Source organism: Neopsephotus bourkii, unplaced genomic scaffold (assembly GCF_033783945.1).
Source record: "Neopsephotus bourkii isolate Nb327-2 ecotype Australia unplaced genomic scaffold, CSIRO-AGI_Nbou_v1 NB_230, whole genome shotgun sequence".
NCBI classification, from domain to species: Eukaryota; Metazoa; Chordata; class Aves; order Psittaciformes; family Psittacidae; genus Neopsephotus; species Neopsephotus bourkii.
The window spans coordinates 497409-518529 of NW_026900740.1; the positions used below are offsets into that span (position 1 = coordinate 497409).

Genomic DNA, 21121 nt, shown 5'->3' on the forward strand with positions numbered 1-21121 from the left:
TGTGAACAGGAAATTTTATCTTCATGTTACAATTGAAATGAGTAAGGCATCCTCAGAACTACACGGGATTAGCACAATATAGCTGAAGAGATAAGGGATATAGAGAAAACAAGTATATTTTAGGCCTCTTGATAACACATAATCAGCAACAATAGAGTACATTTTATTTCACTGAAGTATTTTATATCTAAATAAGAGATATACAATAACCAATGTTTAAAAGGCTTGAGGTAAATGCATAACACCATTAGTATAAATAAGGGATTAAAAAATTCTAAGTGCACTCAGTGTTTAGATCCATCTGTCCAGGTCTGGTTACTGCCTCTGGCACCCAGTCACAAGACTGCCCAAGGTGTAACTTTCATGACCATTTCCACAGGTGGAAAAGGAGACACATACTCAATTATCATGGCTTAAAGTGCAGAAAACAGTCAGAAAAGCAGCTGTAGTAACAGCACCATTAGCTCAGAACCTACCAGCTTGAGAAAGTTAAAAAGAAGGTTGTCCCACTAGCTTCTAAGTTTGCAGTTCTTATACAAACAAAAACTCCACACACTTCTCTGGCACTCAGTAAAAGACCCACAAAATAAAGAGAAATTCAGTTACTTATCCATGAAATCAAGTAATTTTACAAAATAAACTTAGAAAATACATTTTCTGGACTTTCATTCAAAAATCACATGGCAACTTTTACATACTCAGTTTATGGACAGAAGTGTAATTGTTAAGCCTGACAGCACCCCTGGCTCTAATGTGAAAGGTTTTCTTCCTTTACTGAGTACTTTTAAGAGTCTTTTTCCCCTAAAGATGAGTATTCCTGTAACGTGAATATGTATTTTGTGCCTGCTACCAAGATTTCACATTTCGGAATGCTGCTTCATGAATGCCTTCACTAACATAATCCTTCCAGTGCTCCGTGAATAAGCAGCTGTGGGACTGCAGTCACAATTCTCAACATCAGATTTACATCAGGAACAGAATGTATCTGAAGCACAATGTAATGACAGAACTAGGGAAAATCCAGTTTAGCCTCTATGCCAAAAGGACTTGTCAAGATAGGAAGGGGAAAGCTCTTTTCTGCCTATGAACCAAGAACGCTGCTGGGGAAAAAAGCCCAGCAGCTTGTGTTTTATAGCTATTTTTCAGAACGCAAACACCACAGGTAGCCTTGTCAACACGTTTCACTGTGCTGGTGCTGACAGGAAGAATCAGTCCCATGTGCTTCATGAGGCTGCTTCAGTACTCAACACATTCTGCCACACTAACTCTGTAGTAAACACATCCTACAGTTTGTAAATGCATTGAGATAACCTGAGGCAAGGCTGGGTATGAGAGGCCACATTCAGCCCAGGCACAGTCAGGTACAGCCCCACTGTACTGTTACATTCACTCCTGTCCAATTTCAAAATCCCAGGCTTTCATTCCACAGTGTTAGCTACGAAGGGGAGGTCAAGTTTTGTTCCTTTTGACTTGAAATCTGCCTCAATTTGTGTTCAAAAGAACTGCATTCCAAAAATTCCACCTCTAGACATAGCTGGAATTCCTGAAGCAGCCCAGGCCAAGTGCTGCAACCCTTCATGGACAAACCTCTAATCTGAGAGACCAAAAGGAAGGTTTTGTTTAAAGAAGAAATAAGAAGCAACACAGTAGCCTCACTGCCAGACGCATCTCTGAAAGCAAACAGCAGTATTAATTACAAATAACCTACTCCCATAAATAAATACACATAGAGAAAAGGAGTCTTCCAGATCCTTTGGAAGCCAAAACTGTGTAACAAGTTGTTAAATACAACACTTCAGCAAGGAGAAGGCTTTTTCTAAACAAGGAAGACCAAGGCATAGCGAATTACTTGGGAATTCAATGCAGAGAAAGCACCTTTTGCTGCTTGTATTCGAGGATTTATTAAAAAATACATTTTTAACATAAAAGTATAAAATAATCACTACTTTGGCTTGGAAAAAACACAGCAGTGGTTTTGATTTTCAAGCAATAAAAATTATCCAGTGATAATTTCCATTTAGTTCCTTCTTGTTAAAAAGAGATTCCTAAATGGGAAACAGGCAAATTATCTCTTCAGATAATATGTGCCAGCTTGTGAGAACTTTAAAAAGTTATTGCTTTTATTTTCTTCCAAGGAAGAGTTGAGTCTCATTCCTACTCATGTGGCCATACCACATCACAGTAAGACTAGTCATGGGTGTTTAGCAGGTTATACAATGTGAAAAGGCGCTGGAGAAATCAGTAGAGTAACAATTACTTGGCAGCAAAACCTAGTGGGGAAGGTGGTGAAAAGCTTTCACTTCTCCCATCTGTCAGGCCTTCCAGAGAGAACAGCACTAGCACTGAAACCAAGTGCTAATTGCTGCATATCCCAAGTAATTTGTATCATGCCATGCAATATGGATGGGACAAGCAGTATCTTCTAGTAAATGCCAACATCAAATACATAGAGGAGGGAAAAAAGGAAGCGTCCCTATCCATCCCTAACAAACATTCTCATTTACAATGTTATTTTCCATGTGTTTATACAGCCTCCATCCAGCATTAACAAGTGTTCACAAGAGGAGGGGTGCGCACACAGCGTGAGCACACGCTACCAACCATACCTTCAAACAGCTAAAGTTGTATGAAAAACATTTCTCCTCCTCTCTCAAGGGTCAGAACAACATTTATAATCTCTTTAAATGGTAATCAACAATTTGACCAGTTCATCCGAAGGGGAGCCAACAGAACAAGGCAGAAGCAGAAGAGTGGGTTTAAGTACAGGTTTACGCAAAATGGGTAACTGCTGAGGAGATGGTGTCACCTCTGTGATCCAGCTGGTCCTGGAGCCGTGCAAATTCAGCAAGTTCATTCAGTTCTTGAAACTGCCTGTCTGTTTTATGGCTCACCAGTGACCTGTAGAAGTGCACTGCAAACACGATGAAAATCAGTCCAAAGGGAACCATAATAGACGTTGATGCAATGGCTGCTGCCTGTCCCGATGTGATGGTAGTAGTACTGTTGCTCTGGAGTGGATTGTCAGTTTTCTTCTTTAAAGGAAGAAACTTCACCCAGCACAGTAACACCACCTCTGCAAGAAAGAGCAAAGTCCCAATGACAGTCGAAAATGCCCATGCCAGCTCGATGTGCCGGTGCATACGCTCGTGAGGAGATTCCTTTACGGAGTTGAGATTATGCACGTTGCTAACAGCCTCTATGTTTGGAAGAATGCAGGTACTTATCATGAGTGCAAAAAGGTGAACTGCAACAAGAACAGTAGTACAGGCACTGAAGGCTATCAGGAGACCTTGAGGGTAGTCATGTTCTGCATCTAGCTGAACTTCTACCATAGCCACCTGAAAAGGAAAGATGAGAGAGATGCATTTACATATAATTTCACTATAGAGTATTTAAATTTAAAAGTTCCAGAGGATCATCTGATACAAACAAAATAAGTCTGCATTTAAACTGCTCTTCATGTCAATCTGCACCCTTTTAATTACCTCCACATTTAGGTCTGAGCTATCAAGCACAGGCCACTCTTTTCATACTTACTGTTCTTTTGTAGAGCAAACCATCAGTATGCATAAAAGCTATTAACAGCACAACCACTCTACCACCTCCAGCTTACCCCAACAAAACAGCTGAACTTTGTGATAGACATACTCAGACACTAAAGGTGAAACTTTTCTTATCTGGAACATGAAAGCCTGCAACAGCAGCAGATTGCCTGTCACAGTCTTGGTGGTCCTTTCTCCTTGGTATTTGTCTTAAAGTTTGGAAGAGCAGGAGCCTTTCAGTAGAAAGAACACCTTTCCATGGGGCTCTCAGCTAGTCTTTCACTCAAGTATTGAAGCAGACTCTAGAAGACAGATTCGAAACAGTCTCCACAATGTCCACAGCATCAAACAGGCCTGTCAGAGGCTGAAGGAAAGACAAAAAGTCTCCCTGACAGGTAATACAGACAACACTAGCTACTCACTTTGGAAGCTGCATTTAGCCTCCTCTTGAGGCAAGAAGAGCTGCCTCATGAAGATGCTCCAAGGTCCAGCCCTCCACTATTGTATGGATCCATGCCCTTTTATAAACTTAGATATCCAAACATGTCTATGCTTAAGGAGCAGAAATTAGCATTAAGTAACAGCATTAGGAAACTCAAACTCAGCTCAAAGGTTTTTAATAAAGAAAATAAATTAGAATGCCTTTTAAAACTGTCAGGTGGTTTTATGCACGTGCAATTGATGAGTAACATCAATCCCAGCAGCTCTCCTAAAAAATAACCTTGCCTGATAAACCTGCCTTCCAGACAAAGCACAGTCCCAAAAAGGGACTCTGTGTTGAATGCTCTTTCTCAAATGATGTTATTAAATAAATAGAGAAAAATATGCTTAAAATGCAGAGGCAAAAGAAAACATCTAACAGCAATCTTAAATATAAACACACATACACAATGCAAGGGAGATGTGGAGGCTGCTGTTGAGCACAGTTCAGGCTGATTCACACCAGCCCTTTCTTCAACAAAGGATCAAGACCACTCTTAATCTTTCATTGAAATAATACAACTTGCTAGTCCAGCAAAAGCTAGCCTGGGTTTAGAAGTGGTGATCTGGTAGCTGAGCTGCTTCTGCAATGCCTCTGGTGAACACAAAGCTGGCACAGGCCCATGTAACTGAAGCAGCAGCAGTTGTACCAGGACCTCACTCTTAGTAGCAATAAGCAATGAACCTAGTTCTTCTGTAACATACCAGTTCAACCTTAAAAAGACCATGAGACAAGTTCAAACAACACAGTGCCTGAAATATATCGGCTCTTTTGAGTCCCACCAATACAGGTTTAGCCATTACCACATGCCATTAGCAATGGTTTAGGCAGTTCTCAGCCTGCAGCACGCATTTCAAACACCTAATTCTCAAACTGCTATGAAGAAACTTTGATGAAGCACAGGTAATAGGGATGCAGGGAGACATAGAAACTAGGATTCAAAGACAACTGCAAACACAGTAAGAACATCCAAACCTCACTATGTTGCAAGAGCTGAATCAACCTCTACCTAGCCTGGGATCCCAACTTCTGCTCTCAGAACCAGCATGTTCCAGGACACCAGAACTCTGCTAATGCACCAAACATTAAGCCAACTAAGGGTTTTGCTCAGACACGTTCCAACAGGCATTCAGGGCCATTTGCCAATATTTTAATTCCTTTTTTGAAAGCTTTTATCGTCACAAGCCTGAGCACCCGGGCAGCTACCAGCTTCCAAGTGTTCAAGATGCTCACCAAGAAATTACATTAATACAGATGCAGTTATTTCTCAAAGGTTTAAAAACACCATTTATCAGCCGTGGGAAACTTCACATTTGAGAGGACAAACACTCAGCCCTCAGGTCTCTCATCTCTTGCTAAGTCCCAGTGTACTCGTGGGATGTTGGGCTTCCTGTGTTCTTCACAGAACAACTGCAACCCGTCAGCACAGAGAAGTCATTTTCTTCCTTAAAGAATGCTGTTGTAAATTTTCTGATGTCTAGACTCAAAACCATCAAGCATGGCAAGACATTCTAATCCTTTATCCTAATACTCATTATATTAACATAGCCATGACACTAAAGAGCTTCTTAAGATGAAGACTTTCTTTTAAGAACTGATGTATTTAATTCGCCAAATATTGAAGACATTTTCTATTTCCATTAATCAATGTCTCCATGTAATAATGATATCAAGCATCTGAATCGGAACTTAGACTCTCTTAATTGCAATGTAGCAGCTGTCCTAGAGCTACTGTTCTCATTTCAGAGCATCAAGAAGAAATCTTTTTTCTTCCTTTTCTCAGCCTAGCCTGAGCTGAAAAGAAATGCTGCATAATGACATTACATCTAAATGTACCTATTTCTGATTTGGCTATAATGACAGGCATGATCAAAACAAATCTTGTAAGAGACTAGCTTAATTTAAGCAGCTTTCAGATACTCAGCTCTGTGCCTAGATAACCACTGAAAGAATCATAGGGACAACTATTAAAAGGAGATGCCCATAGCAGGAATCCAAGTTTTCCTGGGATAAGACAACTTCATATTAATATTGTTGGGTGCTTCCCTAAAACAGTGACCCCAGGAGTACCTACAACCATTAAATATTAATGAGCTATCTTAAACCCAAGTTTACAGGCCTCAGTTTCTATGGCTGACCAATACATTAACACAGACCTGCTTTGCACAGGAAGCTCATTATGCAGGTAGGTCCCAAATAATCTCTCAAAAGAAAATGCACTTAAGTTGCAGTTGTAACTGACACTGGTGGTAGGAACACCTTAAAAGCAGGAGTAGGGAAGCAAGAGAACACTTCTCTTTCCCGTTCATTCAGCCTCTTTGTGTTCATGCCTAGCAGAGTAACTCCAGCTTGACCCGTAAGTGAAAAAACAGTTCATGTTTTCTCTCAAGGAAGCTAATTTGGGAACCCCTTTCACTATAAACTAGCAGAAAAACTGCCAACTCTTTTCAATTGCAAGCCTCTGTTCTTTACTTCCTGGGCCAAGCTTGAGCCAGGCACCTAAACAAAAAGCTCCATTTTTCAGTAGGAGGCCCCGTGCCTGTTTTCAAACAGCAATGCAAAGCATCGGAAGTTCTCTCTTTTGCTCATACTGTGATTCCAAAGTGCACAGATCACAACTGCTCTTTTAAGGTAACACTTGGGAAAACAGGGTCCCAGTGAGGTCTGATACGATTCAAACCCATACAGAGTCTGAACTCACAGGTACATTCTCATGTTCTATGCAAGAGAATGTTTTCCTGTGCCCTCTATTAGGTTTCTGTGCTGGTTCAGAAGTCGGGCCCCTCAGGGCAGGAACTGTCATCGATGTCTGCACAGTATCCAGTGTGACATGTCTCAGCACCTTCTCCCTCACCACTTTCAAAGCTTCTTTGAACACATGCCACATGATTTCTACTCTGCAAGCATCCTGCCTCGCTGCATAACCACAGAATAATGTAGGTTGGAAGACACCTCAAGAGGTCACCTGGTCTAATCCCTGCCTCAAAGAACTAGCTTCATCCTACAGGTATGACTGACAGATTTACTACAGCTCTTGACAAAGTTGGGAATCTGAGATATGGCTTCTTGACAAAATTAAAGGGCTCTTATGACATTAGGATGCAATACTGGAGTTCTCAGAACCATAAGGAAGGTGAGCATTCAGATGTTGTCAGAGAATAACTAACTTGGGCACACAACCATGTTAAGGCTGACAGCCCTGGATTTCAGAGTCATAGCAGCCTGAATACTACCACAGCACATGAAATTCAACAGCTTGCCCTCTAGAAGAATCAACATCTCGATTTTATTTAAGGTGTTCATATCCTGAAATAAATCCCTTTCACTGGTTTATAATGCTGCCATGCCTTACTAACAGGGGGGGAGGTTTAAATAGAGCTCCTGCTTTTAAATGCAAATCAAAGTCCTGCATGCTCTGAAGGTTTCTGTCCATACAAGAGCACTTACACAGTGCTGCTGACAAATATTGACTCCACCACTTTGCAGAAGTGAGCTGTCATATGCTAATAAAGCAACTTTCACTAGCAATAACAATTAATGTAAAGAACCAGTCACATACAGAGCTGTAAATGAAGCTCATACTGCTACTGAAATGCAGGATAAGCAACTGTCCTGGTTTGTCACTTGTTTGTTTTTACCACAGCAGCAGGACTGTTGAATTTGATGACTTGCTTCAGATCTTAGCATTATTCCCCAGTTTTATAAGCTACTAAGCAGGATGTTGGTTTCACTTAGATTGGTTTTAATTCCAGCATAATGCAGGCTTCACATTCATGTTTCAAGATAGGTGTTTGTGAAGAAGTATCCAGGGAAATAAAAACATGACAGACAGAGGAGAAAAACAAGAGGAAGAACGGCACCAAGAGCCACCCATGTAGCAGGTCACACTGACACTCAAGACGTTCAACACAGGAACAAAGGTAACTGCTCTCTGTTATCATGTGCAATGGCAACCGCAGTGAACAGAGCATTCGAGAGCTTTCTGACTTAATCACAGGCTTGCATCTTTTTCAGAATCAGTAGCCACTGCTGTAGAGTAAGGGAAATAAAATGCCTTAACTCAAGTAAATCTGTATTATCTATGAGCTATTTATAGATTACTTCCTCTCCTCCCCTTCCCCACAGAGATGACTCTGAGCTCTGGTCAGCAGGAATGTAACACGTGCTGGAAGCTGTGCTGTAACTGCCTCACTATCTCTCAGGGTATCAAATACGAGTATTAACGTACAGCTGCGAGTCACGGCTGAGTTCAGCATGCCGTGAACAGAGAGCTTCAAATCAGGCCGAGTCACAGCTAATTCAGACTCCTCAGTGCTAGTTATAGCTCTGAAGAGCATGTGGGGCCAAGTCTCCACATTCTGTAACCAGAGGCTGCAGTCAACAATTAACCAATGGCCCTGTGATGGGATGGCTGTAGATTTGTGTCCCATACCCCACAAGATGCTATCTGACCAGCCTAAAGCTCCAATTACAAGTGCTCTCCTATCCTTGGTATCTGACAGATTCAGACAAGAATCACAGAGCAAGAACCCATCTCATTAAATGGGACCAGGTTTAAAAATACACAATGTCTATTTAATGGAATACTTTGAGGAACAGTGGCTCTTGGTATGATCACATTCTTACTATGTCTACTGCTCAGGCAGTTAGAAGCCTCATAGATTGTAACAAGCAAAACAGCTTTGGAAAGGGAGTCAATGTCAGCTTCAAGCATGTGTCTTAAAGCCACTAACCACCTCTTCATGATCACAAGTTTAGAGTTATCTGTATACCCTTGCAAAATTGCTCTCCTCTTCCCTGGCCACAAGTACCATTCCTAAATAGGAAGTTAAAAGGACAAGATGACTTTTGTACAGCCTAGTGTGTCAGGAATGGCTTGAAAGCAAGCTGTGTTGATGCAATATCACAGCTCCATTTTGTAAGGGTTTATCCACACAGTAAGAGGATGTGAATCTCGCCTGGAGAAATGTATCAGTGCTACACCGCCTTCACCTTGTGGACCATCACACACCGAGGTAGAATTGTGCATGGTGACCACTCAAATATTTCAATTAACACCTATCTGCAGAAATATTTTACTACCTCCACGTGCTGCAGCTAGGCTAAGTTTTGACTACATCTAGCTCCCCATATAGTTACATGTGCAAGTGGTTCTTCTTAGCATGTGCTACTCTTAAGGGGAAAAAAAGCCTGAAGTGCACAGAACTTGTTTCTCCAAGTCCTCAGGTTCACATCACAGGTTATTTTCAGTAACAAATTCCATCTTTTGCCCCATTGCTTGTGTCTGTGCGTGGGACCACAGACCAAAGTTGGGAAGCAGACTGGTGTCATAGCACTGTCTCCTCAGCCCCTGAGCTGGTCGGTCGGTCTCCGTTTTCCTGACAGCACTATTCATTCCCAGAGGCAGAGGAGCAGAGCCAGGCTCTCACAGTGCCTGCACCATTCATTATGGGTTATAAACAACTCAGACTCTGTATGAGCCAGAATCAGTCACTGAAAATTGAATACAAACACAGCATTTAATTTTATTTTGCTATTAAACATGAAAAGACAATACCCACATAAGAGTAAATGCATTTTGAGAAGGTAGTATCTCTATGCAGTGTTAAGAGTAAATCTATTCAGTAAGTATGAGGTCAGATAAGACAGCACAGCAGGGAGAAGAAAGAGCAGCTCAGTATCACCTTTACATCTTCCACTTGCAGCTGGTGTAAGACAGAACAATGATAGACCCAAGTCCTCCACACTGCCTGAGACAGGGATGTTCAAAGGAGCAACAAAACACTGCTTTCATGACTGGAAGAGGAGAACCCTTTTATATGGGGAAAGATTCTTCAGCACACAGTTCTAATCTGTAAGTAAAATAGCGATACAAAACGTAGAGTAGCAGCAGAAGCCATGGAAGTGGGCCTGTAACACTTTCTTGCAGGTTACAGTATGCCACTGTTCTGTGTTATTCTAAGAGCAATCCGGTTAAATACAGCAAAAAAACTATAGAAAAGAGACTGGTTTAGTACTTGTAACCAGAGTAACCTTTACTAGACCTAAGGACTAACCTAGGACTAAGCTGTCTTGAGTACCTGTACAGCAGTGACAGGAGCAGAGCTCAAGTCCTACCATCAACTGTTATGGAAATGAGTTTCATAAATATTTATCAGTGCAGTCAGTCTTTACAAAAGATGACTCCAGCTGTCTTCAGAAGACCATACTGGCTATATTTCAAAGGCAGGAGTTGACAGTTCTTTGGTGATGTCCAATACTTGATGCATGTATCACAATCTAGAAAACAGCCTAGCCAGTTTGCCTTGTTAGAGGTATTTAAAAGAAAACTGCTGTCTGGTACATAACATCTTCTAAATCCTGAACATACAGAAACAAACCACAACATGTAATTCAGACCCCTAGTTTAGGCTCAAGTATTTCCACAAAGCTGTTAAGTAGTGGAAGGAGGAGGTGTTTGAGTTTTACAGTTTGATGACTGTTTGCAATTTAACAACTTCCCTGTGTTTGTGACTCCAGGATCATGACATTGTCATACTACTGCATGATGGTGACCTGGTGACAAAATGATGCTAACAGGTCAGCTTAACAGTTAAAACCTGCCAACAGCCTGTCTATAATGGAGCCCTTAATAGTGCTGCTGGTGGTGTGGATGAGCTAGTGCTTCTTGTATTGGATCCAATCTGCAAAGTATTTCCAGCATAAAGATAAACTGGATTAAGACATAAAACCAGATGAAGCCAGTCATAGAAGGGGGGGAAATAATCACACCTCAGCATCTGGGCTGTAACACAAAAGTGGGAAGTACTTGATGCCTCCACTAGCGTGGAAGGAATCCTTCATTCTTTCATGGATTACACATACCCCGCAAATTACAATTTCTTTCTTTACCTCTAACAGTTTGGGGCACTGGTATTAACTGGTGGCCCTGCAGATTGGAAAAGTGCACTAAATGCAAGGTTATAAGCTTCAGAGATTTCCTGTTGGGCATATGGCACTAGGTGATAGCATCCATGGAAACCTGCACAAAGTCAGTGCTTGGTTTACTCACAAGAGTTTAGCTCCAACATCACTTTACAATCATCAGACTCTAGAACTGTTTCTGAAGCTAACACACAGTGGCAGATAGTAATGTACAGCTCAAAACCAAAACTAACTGTAAACCAGGCTTTTAATCAGTTTTCTCTGTGGAAACATAACACTTGAGTTTGAAACCTGGCTGAACATTTCATACTCTACACACCAGTGATCCAGGCAGTCTCTTAACTCTGACATGCATCATTTAACCAGGGTATGTGTAACCAGTCTTGAGGGAATAAGCATTGCAAAATGGCTGCAGTTACACACAAAATTAGTCCAAAATAAAGGAAGAGTTTAGTGGGGATAAGTTTCTAGCTAGAAGGATGCAAGTAATGTTTAACTAAAAAGCAAGGATCAATGGGGCTGGCGTGGATACACTCCTAACAATTCCCATCGATTTGCTGGGTTGTCCTGGATGCGTCATTTAAGCTCTTTCTTCCTCATGTCTATAGGGAAAACAGAGGAACTATCAGTGTGAAATGCTGTTGTAAGCTTGAGATCCAAAACTAGACTGTACTTTTGTTCAAATACCAGGTGCCAAGGAATCTGCTGCATTTAGTAAACAATGCAGAGGCGTGACAGCAGAAGGCGGCCCTGCCTCTCAAGGCACAAGAACTTCAAAAGATAAGCAAAGTTAGTACAAAGAAACCTAAAAATACCTGACAGTTAAAGCCAGCTCCTCTGAAAATAGATTAGAAAGTCACAGCAAACCCAGTGAGGTTACAAGTTGATTTCCAGGGTGAACTTGTTAAAGGAAGAAAACAAGTGGAACTTTTGAGAGGGGCAAATGTTCACATGTAACATCCCTGGCAACTGGAGATTGTGTTAATTGGAACAAGGAGGCTTTTTCCTGGAAGACCCTAAGCACTGTAAATTCAAAAGCAGCAGTTTTCATCTGTGGGACACTGAATGCCTACAACTCTTCTAGAGAATCAAGAAGGAAAGAGAAGCCTTGCCTCATACATCCATGGGATTTTGAGAAGCCACACCGCACATATTTAGAGAAAAGCCAGAGGGATTTAAGACATTAAATATGACTTTTAAATAACAGTATTTTTATTAAAGGAGATGCAATTTGCAGATAACAACAAACCACACGGTATCCGCGTTCTCTCAGTGTAAAAGCCTGACTCAAGAAACCACCCTGACAAACTGCTCTGACACAGGAAAACGGATGCACCAAAAGGAAACCTCAGGAACAGCAGCGGAGTCCGAGCTCCCAGCCCGGTGCATGTCACCCAAGGAGAACCAACTCAAACATGCCGCTGCACTAACACAGTCGCCTGTCACTCAAACCAACAGCAGTCCACCACCACCCCTGAGGAGCTGGAGTCTGTTTTTAGCTATTGAAGGAGAACAGTGACATTTACTTGACCGTCAGAAGGCTGCTGCAGACCGGCTGCTATGTTTGTGAACAGCATCCTCTAATTAGAACAATGGCTCTTAAAGGGGAATATATATTACGGCTGAAAATATAACGTTAAAAGCAGAGCAAAAGTCAGAGCTGTACAGTTCGGTATTAACAACTATGAAGCATTTTAAACAGATAAAGGGGCTGATGGCAGAGTTAGCAGCTTAGTACATCAGGGAGGACGGACATACAGTAGAACCACAGAATGGTGTGGGTTGGAAGGGACCTTAAAGCGCATCCAGTTCCAAACCCCTTCCACGGGCAGGGGCACCTTCCACTAGAGCACCTTGCTCCAAACCCCTGCGTCCAACCTGGCCTTGAACACTGCCAGGGATGGGGCAGCCACAGCTTCTCTGGGCACCCTGTGCCAGTGCCTCAGCACCTTCACAGGGAAGAGCTCCTGCCTAAGAGCTCATCTCATCGGTTGGAAGCCATTTCTCCTTGTCCTATAGGATCAAGCCTTTAAGTTACCATATTTCAATCTATATTGAGTACTTATTTGAGACAATAAGGACTGCTAGTCGTTTCTATACCAAACACGAAAGCAAAAACCATAGTAAAAAAAAAGACGTTTCTAAAACATGCACAAAACTCTAAACTAAGCAACACCGAAGATTCCCTTAAAGAAAAATCAGGGATACCTCCAGTGCAACACCTGCCTTTGGCTCCGTTCGCACAGCGGCTGCGGTGCGGAAAAGCAACGGGAGCGGCAGAGCCCGGGCAGCGCTGCGGGACCCGCTGTGCTCCAGACACCAGAGTGCAAAGTGAAGCACGGAAACAAGGCGCTGCCTTGGCATTCCCGAACCCTGCGAGCGTGAGGAGCACCCCGCTAAGCGCTGCTCCCGCAGCGAGCATCCTCCGCGGGAGGAACTGAGCATTAAACTCCCTGCAGCTAACTGGAGGCAACAGCTGTGAGGCAGCTTCTAACTCGTGTTATGACAGCTCTCCATGGACAACGACCTACCGCGCAGCACCAGAGCACCCCGCCCGGCCCCGCTGCTCCCAGGACGGCCCTGGGCCTCCGCCGGCCTGACCGCGCCCGGGTGCGCTGACCGCAGGGCTGGAGACGGGGCAAAAGGCGGCAGGGCCGGCCCCGGCGTGCCACACACCGCTCTGGGGGCAGTGCCCGCCCCGTCCCGCTGCAGCCACCAGCTGAGGGGAAAGCAGCGAAGTCTCCGGTCAGCAAACGGGGAAGTAGCGGCTCTGCTCCCCACTCCCCACACCCGGCTCCCTGCCGCCAGGGACGCCGCGGGCCGCCTGCCAGCCCCCCCTTCAGTCTCCCGCCCGCCCGCTAAGCGAGGCCGGCCGCTCACCATGGCGAAGCCGGAGAGTAGCGCGGAGGTGCGGCTGGAGGCTTTCAGCTTGGCGCGGCTCAGGTAGAGCTTCCGCCAGGACAGCGCCTGCATCGAGTGCTCGTTCAGGCTCATGGGCTCGGGGCGGCGGAGCACAACGGAGCGGGCGGCACAGACAGCGGCAACAACGGCTCCTTCCGGCGGCGGAGCGAGGACACCCGCTGCGCTAACACCGCATGGGCCCGGCTGCGGCTGCTGCCGGTGCTGGGGCCGCGCCTGCCGCCCCGCCGCTCCGGGCCTGCGCGCCGCCGCCCGCCGAGCCCCGCCCGCCGCCTCCTGATTGGGCAGCGCTGCGCGGGCCTTCCCCTCCGCGGCCGCTTCCCGGCGGCCCTCAGATTGAGGCAGCGCGAGCGTCGCACCCCAGAGGCCGGTTCCCGCTGCCGCGGTCAGCGGGGCTCTGAGGGGCTGAGCCCCGGTGCAGGGCCCGGCCAGAGCCCGCGGAGGGTGAGCGGCCCCAGCGTGCAGCCCAGGTGACAGGAGCCTGCAGTCTCAGTCAGTCTGTGCTCCGGTGACCGGCGGTAGGTGCCCCGCAGCTCTGTGGGGAAAGGGTCGGGGTGTCCCCCCTCCGGCAGCCCCGCTGCTTTCCCCTCACAACACAGCCACAGCCTTCTCTTAGCTGCCTCCCCTCCTAGAAAGCTTAACCGTTTAATCTACATCTGTACTGTGGATCTGAACCTGAGAGCAGTCACCCTCGATTGCAGTTAAAATCGATAACCCTCTGCCCACGTACTCAGCTGTTTCATAAACGTTTTGTGGGCCCAGAGCTCCTGATAAACCCGTTTTTTATCAGCACACAGCTGATAACCTTGATCAAGCAGAACATTTCAACAGAGAACACAGGCCATTGTTGAGAGAGTATTTTATTGCCATGTTCATGCAAACCTTTTAAAACATACCTTATTTTTCTTTGTGTTTTACAGAGTGGAAAAATTAGGCATAGCGCAGAACTCCATAGCAAATAGATGGCACAGCTCTGAAGATGATTTCTGAAAAGGTGAGACAACACAGTGCTGGTGCCAAGTCACACTGCTGGGTCTGGAGAGCTAAAGGATGTGTAAGGAGCCAACCTGTTGCTGTCAATTTCTAGTAAGAAATACAATTTTAATAATATAAATAACACCGGACAAGGAGGCTTGTACTATTTACAGGTATTTGGATGGTCACGTACTGCAGTGTTGCTTCCATTACAAATCAAAAGCACGGGTGATTTTCTATGGCGTTGACTTTTCTCGCCTTACAAGTAAGAAAAATGCAGCACATTGTGTTTAACGGTTTTGCTTTGTTCCTCTCTTCACACCCTTCTCTGATTTGCAAGGCCATTCATTTACGCATGCACAGCAAACGTGATTACAATCTACACCGACACAGGTCTCAATGCTCTTCATTTACATGGCATTCTTGTAGAAGGGATGTAGTTGAAGCAGCCAAGAAGAAAATCTCAACGACTTGGAGCTCTTCAGAGGCATTCCCTGAAACTACCAGGTTTTACCACATAGATTTAATTTCTCATTCCCTCCTCTGGAAATAAATGGAGTTGTCTTCTTATAAAACAACTCCTGGTTAGATTTTTATCTACGGGGGCATTAAACCACCTCAATGAATGAGTCAAACTCATTCTTCTACAAATGAGTTTGTCCTGCAGCCTCTCCTTAAAAGCTGGTGTGCCAGTTCCTCTACGAAGTGTTTGCCCCCTTCCTTCTCTTTTATGCATGACAGCATAGTGTCCATTTGTGTGAAAGTCCAGTGTAAGCATTTAATGGTGGACTTGGCAGTGTTAGGTTTGCATCTGGGCTTGATGATCCTAAAGGTGTTTTCCAACCGAAATGATTCTATGGTTATAAATCCTCTTTAGTTCAGTGTGCTTTAATTCTAAATGAAAAAAACAACCCCAAACCAGAAGACCTCATCACCACAGTCGGCTTCTTGTGTGACTCCCACTGATGCCTTAGGCTAAGTCTGAGCACGGCATTGCAAAGCAGTGACTAACAGCCTCTTTGTGATTTCATTACTGCATTTTCCTTGGGAGATGAGATAACCATCGAAACCCAGTGATGTAGTTTCCTCTGTATCTCAAGCAAACTCACTCTCTGTCGTTTAGTTCCTGTGGATTCATACATTTAAAAGTACTTTGCACTGCTGCTCATAAGCTATGAAAAATATTTATGTACGTAACCAAGACTGATTGTTCACTATTTCATCTCATTTCTGTACAAAATTACTGCTGAACTCTTAACATCATGGATCAGTGCTACTGCATAAATAATACCTAGGTCTTGACCTGTTCCCTAAAATCAGATTTCCCTAGAAAAACACAAACCTGCAAGAGACATAAATCTGAGAAGGACCTGAAGTGTCTTTCTAAATAACTGTATTAAAACAGACTCTTGGAACTCTCCGTTCTTCTGTCCATCACTCCTAATCCTGTTTATCAGGAAGGACTTTGAAAGATACAACAGTATTGCACACTGATGAACTGTTGAGTTCATATTTCATTCAGAGAAACAGTACAGAAAAGGACCTACCAAAATCAGTAAAGAAATCTCTTCCCATCCCCTTTTTCCAAACCCAACCCGTGTGTAACTTTCAGCTTCCAGCTTTGTAGTTTTGAAATAAATATCATTTCCTTTCCTATCAGAAATAAAAGGTCAGTTTGTTAAATAGGAGAACATAAACTGAGGCTCAAGGCTTCTGCAGCTAAACCATTAGGGCTGTAGCAGCAGCATCTTCCCCTTGATGTTCAGAACATTTTACAGCTCCATTTTGAGGTACAAACTAAACAGGATAAATTGTTTTCTTTCCAGCCCTAATTACTCATTATTACACACCTCTGCACTGCTACTCTAGAGTGAGCTGAAACAAAAAGACTCTGTCATGCTTAATTAACTCCTAGAAATGCTTCAGGGAGTCCTGAAATCAGGCTGGAGTTCAGAACTGGGCTTTGTTGTTACCTCTGATCAGTGCAATTGCGGAAGGCCACCAAAAGGGTGTAGTCCTGCGCTCTTCCTTCATCGCAACCACACTCCCCTCTTCATCCTGTAGATGACACCGATCAAATGGCTACAGAGCTTCAGTGAATTGACCTAATGAAAAATATAAGGTTTTTTTTCTTCTTAATGGGCGAGTTTTCTCCTGGATCAGGTCATTGAACTGACTTACCCCGTGGCTGCAGGAACACTGCACCTAATGCAGGAGAAATGAGGGACATAGCAAGAGGAAAGCAACTGGCTCTAGCAGCAGCAGGCTGCTATTACCCCTAATTAGAGGTAATGTCAACCCATTCTTGGATCATTTAGGCATGAACACAATCGGAGCAGGTGGCAGAAGTCCAAGTTTCTTTCCAGAAAGCCCCAAGAAGTCTGTACACAGTCACAAAGATACTCATAGTTCTTTTTTTTTCTGCTAAAAATGTACTTCTGTATGTTCTGTAGGATGACTGAATATGAAGAATGGGTTCGTGGAGTACTGTATGATTAATGGATGTGGCACTGAGCATGCAAAGGTTCTACCCTCTGCAAAGCAGTTCCAAAGCATATTTCCAGCTTCACATGCAAATCATCACTTCCATTTGTTCCTGTTATTGTACCAAAACCAAATCAGGTTACCACAGAACGGAAATTATGGTAGATCTGCATGAAAAACAACACATCAGAAGGTGCAAGAGGCAAATAAAGGTTTGTCAGCAGTCCTAAGCAGTGAGGAGGTCAAGGCAAACATCTCTGCACACCTCACTGAAAGCAAAGCTTAAAGTTTAGTTGAGGGAGTTTCTGCAGAGGAAGGATTTTGATGTGTCATGACTAGAAAAATGGTATTTTTAACTTCCTTAATAGAACAACGGTTAAAGATCTAGGCTTCCATCTTAACCCAGAGTAATGGACAGAATGGTAGATCTTACAGGATCAAAGACACCTTAAAAAAATGTTTTAACATTACTTCAGTCCATTCTATCCAATGGGAAATAACTATGTTTGAAAGCTCAATAAGGGTGAAATAAGCCCATTTCTTCACAGCCCTCCCAAGCACAGCTCTGGAGTTCTTACTTTAGCAGAGTCCTGCAGTACAAGTTTAATTAAATGAATGCTCCTCGTTTCAGGCTAGCAAGGTCAGGATCCAGCACACTGGCATGATTAGATCTTCAATAATTTAAGCTACATTAACATTCAGAAAATAAGTGTCAGTGGATTTTCTTTCAATGTAGTGCAGGCCAGACCCTTCCTCAGTGATCACTGCTCCCTTGTCACACTCTGGATACCTGAAGTGGTTTCCCCTCCCATTTTTTACACTGAACAAAGCCAGGCTTTCAGCAGCTCCACATTGCCCCATACCAAGCACTGCCTGACAAGGCCCAGCTCCAGGCACTGCTGCAAAGCTTTACATGATCTGCATGGAGGGGAAATGAGCCCTAACCCTCATCTGACACTATTTCACCTATATGCTGAAGCACTTGGGTTTAATACTGCTTCTAAATAGCTTTATCCTATGCAACACAGCTGTGGATATTCTCATCACTCGCATCTGCCTCCTCTTCCTCACTTCTTTTAAGTTTGAGACTTTGTTATTAATACACTGATTATATACAGTATTACTTCAATGGTAAAATGAACTGTAGTTTAATAGGAATGCCCCTGGTTTGTTTGATATACCAAGAGTCTCCGGTTATTAATATCCAAAAATATATATATATATTTAGAAAAAATAATTTATTTTCTTTTATATTCTGGCTTTTTTGGTGGATTTTTGTGGAGTGGATGATGCACTTCTTATCTGATGATTCTCTATTAACATCCATTCATCTTGTACAAGTCCTGCAGCTTCAAACCTGCAGATGTACACATGCATTTGATTTTAAGATGGAGTAATCTTGGCAGAAAGGTGAACATACACGTAAATCTCTTCAGGATTGTGGATTCATAATGCACTTGCTAGGACAGACATCTGGAATCCACACTTCAATATACAGCCTATACAACACTTCTATATGATCATAAAGTTCAATCATCTGCAAATAGGGAGATGCTGGAGAAAAATTTCATGATTTTTTAGGGTCTGCAGATGCACAATGGGAAGGTCACTGCCTTAAATCCTTAGAACCCTGGCTTCTGCTGCCTTTATGCACATTATGGTTCATTAAAATACGTATCTTTGTAAAGAGATGACTGGCAGGGCTTGCAAAGTTTAGTGTGTTTTAGCTTTGGTATAATAGTTAATGTTTCATATAGGACATAGAATGTGATGGGTTGGGTATGCAAGGGATAACTGGGTACTGTGTGAGGCTGTTTCTGTTGGTAGAAGGGGGCAAGAATAGGAAAGAAAAAAAAACCCTCTCTAACAGAGATTTCAGTCTGTGTTTAACTAATGTGAGAATTAAAGCCATAGAAAGACAGTTTGCCATTCCCTTCTGAGATCTGGACTAGTTAGAACTGAGCACTCCTTGATGTAGGCTGCTCCAGGAGAGCCAGCAGTGAACAAGGACCATACCGAAGGTACAAACACACTTATTCTCAGCATCAATTGCAAAAAGCAAAGCAGAGGAGCACCCACCTCAAAACCATCAGCCCGGCCCCGCGTTTAGGCACTCTTTGATGCTCCTCTCCTTGCGGGTGGTGAAGATGTCACTGCAGAGAGAAGCCACGCGTTGGAACCTGGAGGCAGTTCAAATCCTGCACTCTGACCCCGCTGGTGCCGTCACATGGTCCCGGTATTTACTCTTCATCAATTTAGAGTAGATGGGAATCGGTGTTGTAGAAACAAGACTCGGGACAGCCTCGGGAGCCCGCAGCAGCACCAGCCTAGAGATTTCTTTTGTATCAGCAGCTATTCCCTATTATTTTGATGTACTTTTTCACGCGGTTTCTACTTACCTGCTGCACACACGTATTAGAAAGGCAATTTTGCTTTATTTCACACCGAATAATACATTCCGCACACCCGTTCGCACTGGGCAGACACGGTGCGCAGCTCTTGGGGCGCCTGCAGCAGCCGACGGGGCTGCCTCTGAACGCGTGGTACGAGCACATAGCGTGGGCACAACACATCGGGAATTCACCCCAAATCCACTTATTATAACGTTCTTTTACAGCGTTTGCCACGCTCACTCGCCATCCTTTACAGGAGTCCGATAAACGGTGCTCCGCGTTACAACGTGGGGTGAACGCTGAGCCCGCTTCTCTCCATGCAAGCGGAACCGCTCAACTTTTAGGGCTTGTCCCCGGCGGCGGTACCCACACAGGGACCATCCGCGCATTCGTGGGGTCCCCCCCCTTGTCCGTCCGTCCTCCTCCCTGCGCACCCGTTCAGCGCCTGCGTGCGGCTGCTGCGCACTCGTGACCCAGCCGCGGCCCCGGCCCAGCGCCGGTACCGCTCCCCCGCACACCCCCCCCCCCGGGCCCCAGCGGTGTTTACGTCCCGGGCACTGCGACGCCTGCGCCCCGCTCCACACGCAGCGCCTGAAAATGGTTCCTTAGGACTTTGCAAAAGGAATCATCGCGGCCGCCACCCCCCTCCCCTTCCCTCTCCCTCCTCCCCCCCGGAAAAAAAAAAGTGCTGGTGCAAAATAGCAAAACTTTACCGAGAGCTCGCTGGCTTTTGGGTCTCCTCCTCCCCATGTGAGCCAAAAATGCAGGACAGGAACTGTTGACAATTAAGTGATGAAACTCTCCAAAAAAATGGAGGCAGAGACAGACTCTGGAAGAAGATTGGTGTGTAGCTGGCGTCTGCCGATTTCCTATTCGTGCCTTTTCATTGATTTTGCTTAATTGTTTGCAAAGGGAGCAGTGCATGGAGAGCGGAGGCAGCAGAGCGACGTAGTTTGCAAGAGAGCAGCTTAGGCACTGGGGCAGGGGGTGGAATTTAACCGAAGGGAAGGAGAGGGTGGGACGATAATAGAATTTTTTCTTTCTTTCTTTCCTGCGGGTTTGATGCCGATCCACCGCTTGTGTCCGCGGGCCGGGTTTGCAGGGAGAGGGGCAGAACCGCTGGAGGTGGCCGCTGCATCGGGGGTCCCTCTCCGACCCCCCCCAAACTGGGAACCCACCGACCTACCTTTAGCACTCAGCCCACCACCTAACCAGCTCCTACCGGGGGCACCGACAGCCCCCCCCCTATTTAACCCGTTCCTGCCCCTCACCGCGAAGGTGAACGGAGGGTGCGGAGTAGGGCGGGGGCTGCGCATCCATCGCGGCGTTCCATAGATTTTTAAATCGCGGCTTCCGGTGTGACTATGGAAACACGGGGATTATGTAAATCCCGAAACCGGGAT

General features: G+C 44.6%; 2 protein-coding genes and 1 long non-coding RNA gene across 6 annotated transcripts in view; 1 reads left to right on the forward strand and 2 right to left on the reverse strand.

Moving 5' to 3' along the window:
- Window positions 1-141: 141 nt before the first annotated feature.
- Window positions 142-14108, reverse strand: LOC133207560 (calcium release-activated calcium channel protein 1). The gene is made up of 2 exons (XM_061344596.1): window positions 13828-14108; window positions 142-3338 (listed from the first exon to the last, which is right to left on the reverse strand). Exons 1-2 carry the CDS (start codon window positions 13939-13941, stop codon window positions 2769-2771), a joined length of 684 nt encoding a protein of 227 aa, XP_061200580.1. The 5' UTR covers window positions 13942-14108; the 3' UTR covers window positions 142-2768.
- Window positions 14109-14186: 78 nt separating this feature from the next.
- KDM2B (lysine demethylase 2B) overlaps window positions 14187-21121 on the forward strand; it is a 117011-nt gene continuing 110076 nt past the window's right edge. For 3 of the 4 annotated variants that reach the window (XM_061344555.1, XM_061344558.1, XM_061344556.1), the window contains exon 1: window positions 20391-20561. In XM_061344555.1, the coding sequence (XP_061200539.1) occupies window positions 20511-20561 (51 nt within the window). In that variant the 5' untranslated portion in view covers window positions 20391-20510. Of the gene's footprint in view, window positions 14385-14786; window positions 14861-20390; window positions 20562-21121 lie in introns of those variants that run through there. The other variant, XM_061344557.1, reaches the window with a different exon arrangement.
- LOC133207566 (uncharacterized) lies at window positions 14711-20902 on the reverse strand. The gene is made up of 2 exons (XR_009724078.1): window positions 20432-20902; window positions 14711-17046 (listed from the first exon to the last, which is right to left on the reverse strand). It is a non-coding gene; the product is annotated as an uncharacterized LOC133207566 (long non-coding RNA).

Excerpts from the sequence above, each read along its gene's own strand:
- LOC133207560 (XM_061344596.1), bottom strand. The coding sequence starts at position 13,941 with ATGAGCCTGAACGAGCACTCGATGCAGGCGCTGTCCTGGCGGAAGCTC. Across the intron at positions 3,339-13,827 it reads TACTCTCCGGCTTCGCCATG|GTGGCTATGGTAGAAGTTCA; the intron begins GTGAGCGGCCGG and ends TTTCCTTTTCAG.